The following is a 14,587-nucleotide window of genomic DNA, read 5'->3' as shown; positions in this document are numbered from 1 at the left end:
TAGAGAGTTGGTCTACGCTGGAGCACCGGAGTACTCGGTTTACCTAGCCCAGGGGCTGCGGCTGCATAGGGTTAAAATGTCGTCGGGTTTCTTCGTTGATGAACCAGGAGCCTGAAGGAAGAAGTTGCTGGCAGGCGACCAGTGAAGAAGTTCGTGGGGATCCAAGCCTGGATCGGGGAAGAGGAAGACCTGTAAGCAGAGGGGACCAAGTTCTGAATCACTAGCCAGTGATTTAGGTGGGCACCAGAGTGGCACCGGACGAAGTCACCTCGACCAGGTGAGTGGGCGCTGCTGGGCTCTGCAGTCTCTCGGACCAGGAGGCGTTGTCGGCGACCAGGATGGAGGTGCGAGCTGTCCCACGAAGATATCTGCTGTCGACGTCGCTGGACCCAGGATTGGGGCAACAAGTCTTGGCAAATGCAAGCCCACGCGGTGGACTTAAAATGGCGTCTGGAGTGGACCAGGAGGGTCCGGGGTGCTCCTCTGTTGGAGGGGAGCAAGGGCCAGTCTGGAGCAACCAGACCAGCGGTGTTTGTCGTCGAAGTTCGTCGTCAGGGGGTCACTAGCCAACGGGCCAGTGACCTGGACAACGCGGTGAGCAGCAAAGAGCAGAAGGGCCCCACGCAGATCTCGTGGATGCAAGGGGGCTGAACTTCGGTGCTGGAGCTGCTCAGGGTTGGGGCTTCTCTTACCCCAAAGCACTCGGTCGAGGGTCACTCGGGAGTCGTGCTGGGCAAGCGTCGTGCAGTCTTGAAGATGGCCGGTCCCTCGAGGTCTCGTCGCACCCACGGGTCTCAGCTGGGCTGAAGATGCAGGTAGAGGTCAGAGGTGCCAGGGAAGCCGGTTCTCGTCGAGCTGGGCAGTCTTGATCCGGAGGAGAGACTTACAGCAGACCGCGATGCTTGGATGGTGCCTGCTGCTGCAGGGTGACTACTCCTTAGTCACAAGGGAGAAATCTTGAGAAGAGTCTTGAGTTCCTTTCGTGGAAAGTCGGTTCAGGATTCAAAGATGATCTAATCTGGAAGGGGGCCTGCTCCTACCTTTATCCTGGGAAAGGGGGCTGGCACGTGACTAAGTCCTGCCCTATGGGTGGGACTAGGAGGGGGGTGGTTACACCCCTCTCCTTTGCCGGGCTTTTCCCCAGATCAGGGGCTGGAGTGCCCCTGGAACTGGTTCAAGCCGGCCTATGCATAGTGAGCACCGGGGTGCCACTTGCAGTCACCTTCCTCTAAAGCCCTGCCTACCTGGGATACACAAAATCCTGTCTGGGATGGTGCTGGCACCGCCCCTGACAGGAAACCCTTTGTCCAGGCCTCCGTTGCTGGAAGGACTCCCAGCAGCAGGAGGGTAGACTTGTGTCTCGGTGGCAGCATCCATTTTGTGGAGCTGAGGCTTGAGTTAACTTTAACCGGGGTTACAGCTACATACATGTCGTGTCCCTCTAGAAGGGTGGAATGCTAACCCCGTCGCCAGAATTGGCGAGGGGTTAGTATTCCAATTCGTATGACACCTTACTCGACATGTTTTGATAAAGCGATACCAGAGTTGGCATATAACCGCGAGGATTATAATGCACTTAAGAGTATATGGTATGCGTTATCATGGAACAGCTATTAGGACTTGGTTCCGCAAGCTGCAAACGGGCTCAGCTCATGCCAGAGCACCATCTCACATTATTCCAAGCACTCTGCCTTCAGGATTGATAAGGCCTGCCATAGGAGTGACTGATAGGAATATATGTGTCCATTTTAGGGTTAGATATAGGAATACTATATCTAAAGCAAAGGGTGTGTACACCTCCTTGCCCCAGCTGTCAAGCAGCCAGTTGTGTCTGTTTTAGTTAGTCAGCTCAGGGTTGGCATAATACATGCTGCAGCCCCTGGGAGACCTCTGGGTACACCTCTGCCCTGGTTACAGGGACACAAGAGAGGGCCCAGTGCCAATTCAGTACCTGGGTACAATTTGGAATAGAGAGAACAGCTAGGCTGTGGGTCTGATTAGCAGGCCCACAGCCAGGGAAAGTCGTAAACCAGTGAAGCAAAAAGCAAAAATCTGGGTGATCATAGGATTGCAGACCCTACTCTCCTACAGCCCTCATCAACACCACACTCTAGGTTGCCCCCTCCTCCGTAGCCACGGTAGGAGGTGAGACAAAGCCAGTGTCCGGCGTAGTGTCCAGACCACTGGTATCCCCAAGTTCACCTGTCCAGTCCTCCTGGTACGGACACTCACGGGTCAGAGGGTCCTCGGACCCCTCCCAATCCTCCTCATCACCCATCTCCTGGTACTCACGGCTAGCAAAGGATGGGGCCGGTTCATGGAAAGTGAACTCTCCGAACGGCATCTGAAGCGGCGCCCAGCGGCACCGCTCCCGGGTCGAGGGAGGCATCGGGGACGGCACCGCCCGAGGACGGCACCGGGGGTTACACCTGAGGGGTCGGCGCCGGGGAGGTCGTCAAGTCCACCGGCAGCAACCCGTATCCGGATCCAGCGGGGCCATGCAGCGCCGGGCCCGAAGGCGTCGGGCCGAAGCCCCCGACCCGCTAGGACCCCCAGACGGGACCGCTGGGCCCGAAGGCGGTGCGGAGCCCGTCGGAGGAGAGAGAGACCTCATGGCCATGAGGAACCGCTCGATCTCCTCTGGCGTCGTACGCGGCCCAGGGACCGGAGGGTATGGGGCGGGGCGCGGCACCTGCGACTCCGACGGAGCCGCGTGGGCGGTGTCACCTGAAACCCCGGCCACGTCGAGCGAACGTAGGGGGGCGTCGGAAGAACGATGACGTCTCTTCGACTTCTTGTGCTTACCTGACGACTTCGACCCAGAGGAGTGATGTCGACTCCCGGAGCTATGATGGCTCCGCTCCCGCGACCGGTCCCTCGACCTCCGTTCGGACCGGGACCTCTCACGGCACGGGCCGACTGTCGGAGCTCGAGCCGCTTACGGGACCGCTCCCGCCTAGCCTTCGAAGTCAGGGCCCGACAGTCGGAACAGGTCTTGTCGTCGTGATCGACGCCGAGGCAGTGGAGACACCGACGGTGAGGGTCGGTGACCATCAGCCGGTCGCAATCCTCACAGGGCTTAAAACCTGGCATCCCTACCAGCACCGTTCGGAGTCGAAGACTTCGAAAAAGAATGATCAAAAGATTAAAAAAGGTTAGTCAAAAAGTGACTACGGTACCACTTTTTCCGGATCTGCGCTGCTGGCGCGGAAAAAAGAAGAGAACTGACGTCAGCACGCGGAGGCGGCGTCTAAGTACTCCGACGACGTCATCACAGCGCCCTCGACGCCGACGACGGAGCCGCAGACGACGCCTACCGACGCGCAAGGGTACTGCTACGCAAAAAATTTCCGGATCCAGTCTGACGCCTGGGGATATTCTAAGGTAAGGAATCTATCACTAACGTGTCTCTTTCAGATTTTATGCACAAAACAACCCATCGAGAAATGGTCCGTTTGTGCACCGCCCGTCCCTTCTTATCGCTCACATAACCAACAAAGAGCTGGTCGTCCACCCGGAACTGGCGTGTGCGGTCCAGATAGACTGAGAGCGCACGTTTTGGGTCCAGACGGTGGAGCCTCTCTTTCTCTTTTGAGGGATGCGGAGGCGGAAAGAAGGTGGGCAAAGTGATGGACTGCCCGATGTGGAAGGCCGTGACAACCTTGGGCACGAAAGAGGGACGTGTTTTTAAGATAACTTTGTCCGGATGGACAGAAAGGAAAGGAAGCTTAGAAGAAAGAGCCTGGAGCTCGCTCACCCTCCTGGCAGAGGTGATGGTAACCAGGAATGCAGTCTTAAGAGTACGAAGAGGGAGAGGACAATTGTGAAGGGGCTCAAAGGGAGCGCACATCAAATAGGTCAGAACAAGATTCAAGTCCCACTGAGGCATCACGAAAGGAAAAGGAGGAAACATGTGAGTGATGCTCTTCAAGAATCTATTTACAACAGGGGACTTGAAAAGGGAAGGCTGATCAGGAAGCCTCAAGAAGGCTGAAATGGCAGAGAGGTAGCCCTTGACAGTGCCCAGAGCAGAGCCCTGCTGGGCAAGAGAAAGAAGTAAGAGGAGAACCTCTGAAAGGAGGGCAGAAAGAGGATCCACAGCCTTTGCTGTGCACCATGCCACAAATTTGTTCCACCTGCAGGCGTATACCGTTTTTGTGGAGGGACGCCTGGCTGCCAGAATGACATCACAGACTTCAGGAGGCAAGTCAATTGGCCTCAACTGTCGCCGCTCAATCTCCACGCATGGAGTTGGAGGCTGGACAGGTTCGGGTGGAAGACCGTCCCCTGCTGCTGCGACAGGAGGTCCTCCCGAAGAGGCAGACGAATTGGGGGATCGACTGACATGCTGAGTAGCTCGGGATACCAGTATCTTTGTGCCCAGTCCGGAGCCACAAGGATGACTTGAGCCCGGTCGCGCCTGACCTTCTTCAGCACTCTGGGCAGAAGTGGTATAGGCGGAAAGGCGGACAATAGACCGCACCTCCACTCGCGACGAAAGGCGTCACCGAGCGAGTGCCGCATTGGAAATTCCAACGCGCAGAACTGATGATATTGCGCGTTCTCTTCTGTGGCGAATAGATCCAACCAAGGCTCTCCCCACTGTTGAAAGAGACCTTGCGCCACGTCCGAGTTCAGACGCCATTCATGATCCATCATGCACCGACGGCTGAGTTCGTCCGCCCTGGCGTTCAGGGAACCTGCCAGGTGTTGAACCACCAGAGAGATGCCCTGGTGTTCCAGCCATGTCAAGAGGCGCAGAGCCTCCTGAAAGAGGGTCCACGACCCCACCCCGCCCTGTTTGTTGCAGTACCACATGGCGGTGGTGTTGTCCGTGAAAACCTGCACTTCCCTCCCCCGAACAGAGGGAAGGAATGCCTTCAGTGCAAGACGGATCGCCCGCAGCTCCAGAAGGTTGATGTTTAACCGGGACTCTGCCGGAGACCAGAGGCCTATGATCTCCCTCTCTCCCTTGTGGCCCCCCAACCCAGGAGGGACGCATCTGTCACCACTACGTGCTCCGATTGGGGAAGGGAGAGAGATCTGCCGCTGACCCAATCGCGGTTCGTGAGCCACCACTGCAACTGTCTCGCAGTGCCCTCCAAGATCAGGACGTGGTCGGACAGGTTGCGCTGATGCTGCTGGGCCCACTGAAACTTCAGGTCACACTGCAGAGCCTGCATCCGCCTCCTGGTGTGATGTACCAGAAGGATGCAGGAGGCCATCAGCCCCAGTAGCCGCAGCGTCAACCTGACCGAGATTCGGGATAAAGGCTGAAAGATCGGAATCAGAGCCTGAATATCCCGAACCCGCTGTTCGGGCGGATTAACCCGAAACTGCCGTATCCAGAACTGCTCCGATGAAGAGGAGCTTCTTAGAGGGGCACAGGTGTGACTTCGGCACATTGATGGAGAACCCCAGCAAGTGCAGGAGGTCGGCCATAGTCTGGAGGTGGCTGACGACTGTCTGGGGCGAGCCCGCCTTCAACAACCAGTCGTCGAGATAGGGGAAGACTGACAACCCTAATCTGTGCAGATGAGCAGCGACCACCGCCATCACCTTCGTGAACACCCGTGAGGCGCTGGTATGGCCGAAGGGGAGCACGGTGAACTGAAAGTGCTCGTGGCCTACCGTGAACCGCAGGTAACGTAGGTGGGCCGTGTAGGAGAGTGGGGTCTGCAATCCTACGGTCAGCCCAGATTTTTGCTTTTTGCTTCACTGGTTTACGACTTTCCCTGGCTGTGGGCCTGCTAATCAGACCCACAGCCTTACTGTTCTCTCTCTAAATTAACACCCATGTACTTTAGGTGCATTTACCAATTGATATTGGGACACCTTATCAGCCCCTGTACAGTGTACCCTAGGTACCTAGGGCATAGGTGAACCCAAGGCCTACCAGGGGCTGCAGCATGTATTATGCCACCCCTGGCTGGCTATCTAAACAGACACAACTGGCTCGTAAAACAGCTGGGGCAAGGTGGTGTAAACACCCTTTGCTATAGATATAGTATACCTATATCTAACCCTAAAATGGACACATATATTCCTATCACTCACTCCTATGGCAGGCCTTATCAATCCTGAAGGCAGAGTGCTTGGAATTATGTGAGATGTGCTCTGGCATGAGATGAGCCTGTCTGCAGCTTGCGGAACCAAGTCCTTATAGCTGTTCCATCATAACGCTATACCATATACTCTTAAGTGCATTATAATCCTCGCGGTTAAATGCTAACTTTGGTATAGCATTATCAAAACATGTCGAGTAAGGTGTCATACGAATTGGAATACTACCCCCTCGCCAATACTGGCGACGGGGGTAGCATTCCACCCTTCTAGAGGGACACGACATGTATGTAACTGTGAACCCCGGTTAAAGTTAACTCGAGCCTCAGCATCACAAAATGGATGCTGCCACCCCAGACACAAGTCTGACCTCCTGCTGCTGGGAGTCCTTCCAGCGAGGCAGGCCTGGACAAAGGGTTTCCTGCCTTTGGAGGTGCTAGCACCACCCCAGACAGGATTTTGTGTATTGAGGTAGGGAGGCCTGAAAGGAATGAGACATGCCTGGGGCACACAAGGTGCCCTGTGCATACACCGGTTCAAACCAGTTGCTGGGGCACTCCAGCCCCAGCTCTGGCGCGAAACCGGACAAAGGATAGGGGGTGTAACCACCCCTCTTCCTGGTCCCACCCATGGGAGGGACCTAGTCACCAGTACAGCCCCCTTTAGGAGAATAAAGGTAGGAGCTGGTCCCATTCCAAATTAGATTAATCCTGAACTACTCTACAAGAAGAAACTCCGGACTTCGACATTCTGCTCCGCAAGGAGTGTCCACCCTGCCCCAGCAGGCACCATCAAGCGTCCAGCGGCTTCACTTTGTCGTCTTCCCTCGAGGATCCAGACTTCAGAGCCCGACGAGACCCGGATTCCCAGACCTCTCCGACCTCAACTCACATCTGCAGCACAACTGAGATCCGTGGGTGCGACGAGACACGTGGGACCGGCCATCTTGGAGAAATTGCACTTCGCTTCCAGCACAACTTCTGAGGTAACCTCGACGAAGTGCTTTGGGGATTGAGAAGCCTCAGCCCCGAGCAGCTCCTGCACCGAAGATCAGCCCTCCACCATCCACGAAATCTGCGTGGGGCCCTTCTGCCTGTTTGCTGCTCGACGCGTTGTCTGGTCACTTGCCGGCTGGCTAGTGGCCCCCTAGACGACGATCCTTGAAAACTACACGGCTGGTCTGGTTGCTCCAGACTGGCCCTTGCTTCCTTCCAAAAGAGAAGAACCCCGGACCCTCCTGGTCCGCACCAGACGCCTTTTCCACTCACCGCGTGGGTTGCCTTTGCCAAGGCCTGTTGACGCCGAATCCGGAACCAACACCGCCGACAGCGAAAGCCTGCGTGGGACAGCTCGTGCCTCCATCCTGGTCGTCCAAGACACCTCCTGGTCCACGTGGCTGCAGAGTCAAGCGTCCACTCTTCACCTGATCGCGACGACAGCATCTGGTTCCTTCCTGATTCCACTCCAGTCACTGGCTAGTGACTTTGAACATTGTCCCCTCTGCTTTCAGGTCTTCAGCATTCCTGATCCACCCTTGGATCACACCGGACATCTTCTTCCTGGTCGCCTGCAGCATCTTTTCTATCAGGCTCCATAGACTTCAACGCAGAAACCCGACACGACTTCGCACCTATGCACCCGCAGCCCGTGGTGGAGGTAACAAGAGCATTTCGGTGCTCAAGGGTAGATTGACTCTCCTAGTGTCCAGATTCACAGTCGTTTTAGTCCTAAATAGTCAGGATTGTCCATACTCACCTTTTTCTTGAACTGTACTGTCCATAGACGTTGATACGCATTCCGCATGTGAGTTCACACTCTGCACACGCGTTCCGTGGGCCTCCTATTACTTACCTAAGGTTAGGATAGTGTAGCCCCAGCGATCCTACAGCCTCTGGACAGCTCCATTCCTTCTATCGATTTCCTTATACCATTTACTTAGTATATGGTTTGCCGTGCCCGTAGGGCACAATTGTAATTTTGTGCGTATTATTCCTAAGAGATTGTCATGTGCTTAGCCCTCTGATCTCATAAAGAGTTCAGAGGTGTTTGTTATTAATAAATATACTGTTTATTTTCATAACAACCTGTGTGGTGTCCTTTCATCTGGTATTCAAGGGGTTATATGTGGTAAAACAGCTGGCTTCACATGCCTAAGACTGCTTTGTGCATGCTACCATTAGGATAGCTGGTCTATAAGGTTGACTTACAACCAATCACCATAGGGTTGTTTGGACTGATACAAGGTGATCACTAGAACTAGTGAGCATCATATATCAGGCCAACTTCTCACAGGCCGGCAGAACGGGGATGTGAAAATATGCGTCCTGCAAGTCCAACGCTACCATCCAGTCTTCGGGATCTAGGGTAACTAAGACCTGAGCCAAAATCAGCATCTTGAACTTCTCTTTCCGGAGGAAGCGGTTGACGTTCAGCAGGTCCAAGATAGGGCGTAGGCCCCCTTTGCCCTTCTTGGGAACTAGAAAGTAGTGGAAATAGCAACCACACCCTAATGCTGGCCAGGGAACGCACTCGATGGCCTCTTTGGCCATGAGGGCTGATACTTCCTCTTGCAGAAGTTGCAAGTGATCCCCCGACACGCGGTGGTACTGGGGTGGCATGGCTGGAGGGGTCGCCTCAAAGGGGAGGGAGTAGCCCCTTCGGACGATTTGCGACACCCACCTGTCCGATGTGATGGTGCACCAGTGTAGGAGGTGATGGCAAACCCTGCCCCCCACTGGCGTCAAATGGGTCTGAAAGCTCGGACTAGGAAGGTTTCGAGGCTGATGCTGCGGGGGTGGATGTGGACTGGCCTCGCCATTGTCCCCTGGCACCGCCACGGCAGTTACCAAGTCCGCCACCGCGCTGGATGGTAGTCTGCGGCCAGTGGCTGGCAGGACGTGAGGGGGCGCCCCTTCCTTGGCCACAAAAGGAGCGAAAGGCAGAAGTTTGTTGACGCTGGCCTGAGAGGCCCAAGGACTTGGCCATAGCCCTGGAGTCCTTGAAGTGCTCAAGCGCACTGTCTGCCTTGCCGCCAAAGAGGTGGCTGCCATCGAACGGCATGTCCATGAGAGTGTTCTGGACATCGGCCGAGAAGTTGGCGGACCTCAGCCAGGCGTGGCAATCGCCCTGCCCAGAGAGTCCATGGTATCCAGCCCACATCGAATGGAGTACCGCGCTGCGTCTCGTCCCTCCGCAAGGGCTTGAGCTATCTTCACCCGGGCCCCCTCCGGGCACTCCGGCAGGACGGCCGCAACCGTATCCCACAGAGAGTGGGTGTAACGGCCCAAAAGGCAAGCGGTGTTGACTGATCGCAACCCCAAACAGAGAGGAGAACAGTTTCTTGCCAAACTGTTCATACCTTTTGGATTGCCGATCTGGAGGCGCAGTCGGGAATGCGGACTGGGAAGTAGAGGCCTGGATAACCAGGCTCTCGGGGGTGGGGTGGGTGGACAAGGAAGCTGGGGTAGCCCGGAGCCGAGCGGTGGCGCCTGGCGACGTTCCTATCTACAGGAAGACCTGTAGCGGGCCTGGACCAGGTGCCCAACAGGACGTCCGTGAGAGCCTCATTAAACGGCAGTAGAGGCTCCGAAGAGCTTGCCTGCGGTTTAAGGACCTCTGTGAGGATGTTAGACCTCACTGTCGCGACTGGGAGCTCAAGAGCCAAGGCCTTGGCTGCCCTCGTCAGCACCACACAATATGCAGCCCCCTCCTCCGTAGCCACGGTAGGAGGGGAGACAAAACCAGTGTCGGCAAAGTGTCCAGACCACTGGCTTCCCCTAGCTCATCTGGCCAGTCCTGAAATGACTGGTACTCCCGTGCCAGAGGGTCCTCAGACCCCTCCCAGTCTCCCTCATCCTCTATGTCCTGAAATGCAGGGGCAAAGGATGGAGCCGGATCATAGAAGAATTGCTCTTCTGCCGGCGCCGAATGGGGCGTCGAGCGATGCCAGTCCGACGCCGGATCCGGACCGAGGAAAAGTCCAGGGACGGCGCCGTCGGGGACGGCGCCAGGGACGACACCCTAGGGGTCGACGCCGGCTGGGTCGTATGGGTCGACCAGCATAGACCCGGATCCAGTGGGGCCCTTCGGCGCCAGGACCGAAGTCGCCAATGGTGCAGAAGCACCCGGCCCGCTTGGGCTCCCAGCCGTGGCCGCGGGCCCGAAGACTTCCCCGCGGAACCCGACGGAGAAGAGAGCGACCTCATGGCCATGAGGAAGGCATCGATCTCCTCCGGCGTCGCGTTCAGCCCAGGGACCGGTGGGTATGGAGCTGGCAGCGACGCCTGCGGTCCGGCGGAGCCGCGTGGGCGGAGTCGCCCGAACCCCAGCCACATCGCGCGAGCATCAGGGGGAGGCGTAAGAGCGATGGACTTCTTGTGCATCTTCCCTGAGGACTTGGAGCCCGACGAATGGTGACGATTCACCAAGCTTCGACGACTATGGCCCCGCGTCCGGTCCCTCGACCCCCTCCTGGACCGGGACCGTGAGCGGCACGGGGCCGACTGCCTGAGCTCGAGACGCTTACGGGACCGCTACCGCCTAGCTTTCGACGGCAAGGCCCGGCAGTTGGGGGACGACTTGTCATTGTGGTCGGCACCAAGGAAATAGAGGCACTGACGATGGGGTTCGGTAACCGACATCAGTCGGTTACAATCGGCACAGGGCTTGAACCCGGGCATCCCTATCGGCACGAGAGTCGAAAAGACTCGAAAAATGATCAAAAAGATCAAAAAAGTGTAGTCAAAAAGTGACTAAGAAGTACTGGTTTTTCCGGATCTTCGCTTGCCGGCGCGGAAAAAAGAAAAAGTGACGTCAGCGCGCGAGGGCGGCGTCTAAGTACTCCGACGACGTAATCCCGGCGCCAACGATACCGACGACGGATGCAGAGCCGCAGACGACACCTACCTACGCGCAGGGGTACTGCTAGGCAAAACTTTCCGGATCCAGTCTGACGCATGGGGATATTTTAAGGTAAGGAATCTAACACTAACCTGTTTCTTTCAGATCTTTAATTTAAAGCTATGTTTTTAGTCACCTTTCCCTCTCTTGGGCTTTCTACTCTCCAAAATAACTTTTGGAGGGTAAGGTTTCTCGAATTTTACAGGGCAATGCTGTTCATCAAGTGCTTTGAGAATTTTTTATCACAGGACAGAATCGCTAAAATGTGTTTCTGTATACTAAATAAATTACTTACTTCACAGAAAATGCCTCGCCACTCATTTTTCCTGAGAGAGGATCTAGAAAAGCCAGCTTTAAGCAGCAGAGTGTAGGCGGTCCAACCTCATACTTGATTCCAACGATCTTCATTAATTCTTGTTCCTAAGGACCAAACACATTGGAAGTTCTAGAGTCATTGTGATGATTGCTTTTTTGTAACACAAATGTTCTCTGAGACAGAGTAAACAGATACTGATGTGCAAGAATACTCCAAAAGCAGACAATATATACACATCTACAAATACTCTAATCGATAAACAAGAAAAAATCAGCTTTAGAATTTCCAAAACACTACCTCAAGCTTTATTTAACATTTCAAAGCAAATGTTGCCCACCTAACATGGCGTGTTGCCAAATACGGCATTAATTAACCATATTCATACACAATTGAGAGGAAACATTAAACAAGAGCATGAGTAAAGTCAATGTGACTCATATACAATAAAAACAGATGAACAGAGAGGTCCTTCCATTGATTCTTTGAATCTTTATTCAAAATCTTCTGTTAAGAAAACTGTTGTGCGCAGCCAAGGCATTTCGCCTGGTTATAGGCTTCCTCAGGGCTGCAAACATATATAAACATACCTCACATTACATACATGTACACAGGACATAGTTTACAAGGATTCACTATATACAACGAAAGAACGCGGACTAATACCATAAAACATTCTTGTGATAAGAAAATAAATTTTAATACAACATATGTTACCACATACATGCATTAAAATGTATTTTTCATAAAACGTTTTTATTAATACTGGAAAGATAGCCAGGAAAGATTATATAACATTCATCACTGTTCTAACATTGTGTCTTTATTTACATTCTTCAATTCATTATCAACCCATCAATATCCCATACACTTCTATGACATCCCACAGTCACATAAGTCTATTCTTAGTTTATGTACATATCATCTTTCCATCTTTTTGGACTATAACTGTTCAATAATGGTGAGGCTGTATCTTCATAAGCAGATGGATGTATATATGTGGTATTTCATTATGAGATAGGAGACAGTGTTAATCCAATTTCAAAAATTGCCATCTGTGAAAACAAGGCTTTGGAGGCGACTTTGTTTTGAGGAAGTATGGAGTATGTGGATCAACAAATATAATATTTTGGTGTTTTCAGGACATTTTGGGTTCATGAGTGTTTTTTCATGTACCTGATGGAATAGAATTTGAGTTGACTATAGTAGGGTGGAGCAATGAAATAGTTGTTGGTATACATCGGAAAGCAGGGCTCATAATAAGGAAAATTAATTTTGTTAATGAAAGGTAACACACATTTTCATGAAAAATGAATGGTATGTGTTGACAATGCGCATGTGTTTCGAAGGGTTTTTCAACTTGACAAACAAGTTACTTACCTTTGGTAACGCATTATCTGGTAGAGACTATCTAGCTGCAGATTCCTTACCGTTGAATTTACCAGGAGTCAGGCTGGCTCCGTAAACTTTTTCTGAGCAATACCCTTTGCACATGACGTCAAGTGGCTCCATTTGGCTCCGCATGACATCGTCGGCAGCGTCGGTTATGATGTTGCAGTGCCTATATAAGCATCACTCAGGAGCACAGACGTCCGTACTATCCAGAAGCGCAGAACAACGAAGTAACTGACGAAGTCGTGTTCAATAAACTAGTGCCCTGAAGTACGAGTTACTTACCTTTGGTAACAATGTATCTGGTAGAGACTCTTCTAGCCGCAGATTACTTAACGTAGAATTATCCTCAGGTGTAAGGCTGGAACCGGAAATTTTTCTTTGCCATCACAAACAAGAACTGTGGGAATATGGGAACAGTGTGCGAAAAAAATCAGAAAGGGAAGAAATGAATGGTGAGGAACAGCACCATCCGGAGGAGAGCCAGGCACTATGGCACCGAAAGTCATAGAAGGGAAGAGAAGAGTACAGCTACTGCGAATCAACCCTGCAAGCAAATACGACAGCCTCCCTGGACAGAAAGCACGTGAAAAACGTCACAACAGACAAAAGAGGCCTGCAACCCCAGCCCATAAACAGTGAGGGACAACAAGGCCAAACAGAAAGCTGTGGAAAAGTAAATTTTGCCATGTTCTGTGTCCCTACGCGTCCTCCATCATATGTTATCTGTGCATGATTAATATGCATATGTATTTCCCATGTTCGATTAAAGACGCAATTACAGTTGTGTCCATCTCTAGTATGTCTATTTCCAGTTCTCGTGAATACTACGAATATTAGGCCTATGTAAAGTTACGTTGCCACGTTTCTCAGTGTGCACGTTATTCCATTGTAAAATCCCCGTTTCTAGGCCTCAAAAGGGCCCGGACACCAGATTCAGCTCCTGTCTCCTGAAGCCCTCGCTGAGGAGCGATACAGCCCCCACCTGTATCCTCGACCCTTCACTTACTTCCTGCCTCGCAGTGCCCGGCTCAGCCTGGCTCTGCCTCTGAGTCTGCCAAGAGTATGTTATGATTCTAGTTATCAGTTCAGTCCTCCTTCTCTGCATTCCTAAGCTACTGAACTGCATCAATAGTTTCCGTCATTGTCTAGCCTTTACGTCTCCACGTTAGAGAAATACTGCATTTAATGGTCATTTAATATTCTTCATCACGCACTACATGTAGAATAATGCATGCTCCAGTCTTAGAGTCTGTTCGCCTTTACCCCGATAACTTTTGGATTCTATCGACATGTTCTCTAAACATCAGATACTAGATACTGTTTAGGTACATGTCGCCCTGACTCTCCAGACTTCAGTCTCTGCTCCTAGCACAGAGTTCGAAGCCCCCAGCTTCTCCTAGTAACACGTCATTGCCAGTTTGCGCGCACCATTAGGTCAGAGGTCCCGGCTCCTTAGGTAGCCCCCTCCATGTTTCCGCCCCATTCATGACATATTCTGTTACGTTTGCATCACATGTCTATGTATACGCCTCTGTTACACCTACTTTCACCCTTATCTTTCGCGACTACTATTGACCACACCCACTGCTCCGCCTATCGTATGTATTGTAATGCAACTGTTTTAGTATATATGATCATGTCTTGTTATTTAATGTTACGCCGATTCCGATCCTGCCCCCGGCAGCGCTGCCATCCTGTTCCCGTGCAGGTCGTCCTGTTCCTGTCCTTATGCTGTATTAAACCTGCAAAACTCCTACTACCTCGAATCTTGACTCTTATTTATTGAGCTATCTGTTATTGCTATGCCTAGACAAAAATAGATCCGGTATTATTTATTTATATACCACAAAGCAATGACAATTTAGCCCCAAGGCTACACCAGCAAGGAGAGGCGCATCCCCTGTAAGGTGCCACGAG

At 52.6% G+C, this 14,587-nt stretch overlaps 1 protein-coding gene across 2 annotated transcripts in view; it reads right to left on the bottom strand.

Moving 5' to 3' along the window:
• BRWD3 (bromodomain and WD repeat domain containing 3) overlaps positions 1-14,587 on the bottom strand; it is a 1,637,103-nt gene that overhangs the window by 911,292 nt on the left and 711,224 nt on the right. For both annotated transcript variants that reach the window (XM_078688510.1, XM_078688511.1), the window contains one exon: positions 11,258-11,382. In XM_078688510.1, the coding sequence (XP_078544636.1) occupies positions 11,258-11,382 (125 nt within the window). The remainder of the gene's footprint in view (positions 1-11,257; positions 11,383-14,587) is intronic.

This window comes from Lissotriton helveticus, chromosome 4_1 (assembly GCF_964261635.1).
Source record: "Lissotriton helveticus chromosome 4_1, aLisHel1.1, whole genome shotgun sequence".
In the NCBI taxonomy this organism is placed as follows: domain Eukaryota; kingdom Metazoa; phylum Chordata; class Amphibia; order Caudata; family Salamandridae; genus Lissotriton; species Lissotriton helveticus.
This window is presented reverse-complemented; position numbering and strand designations above follow the sequence as displayed.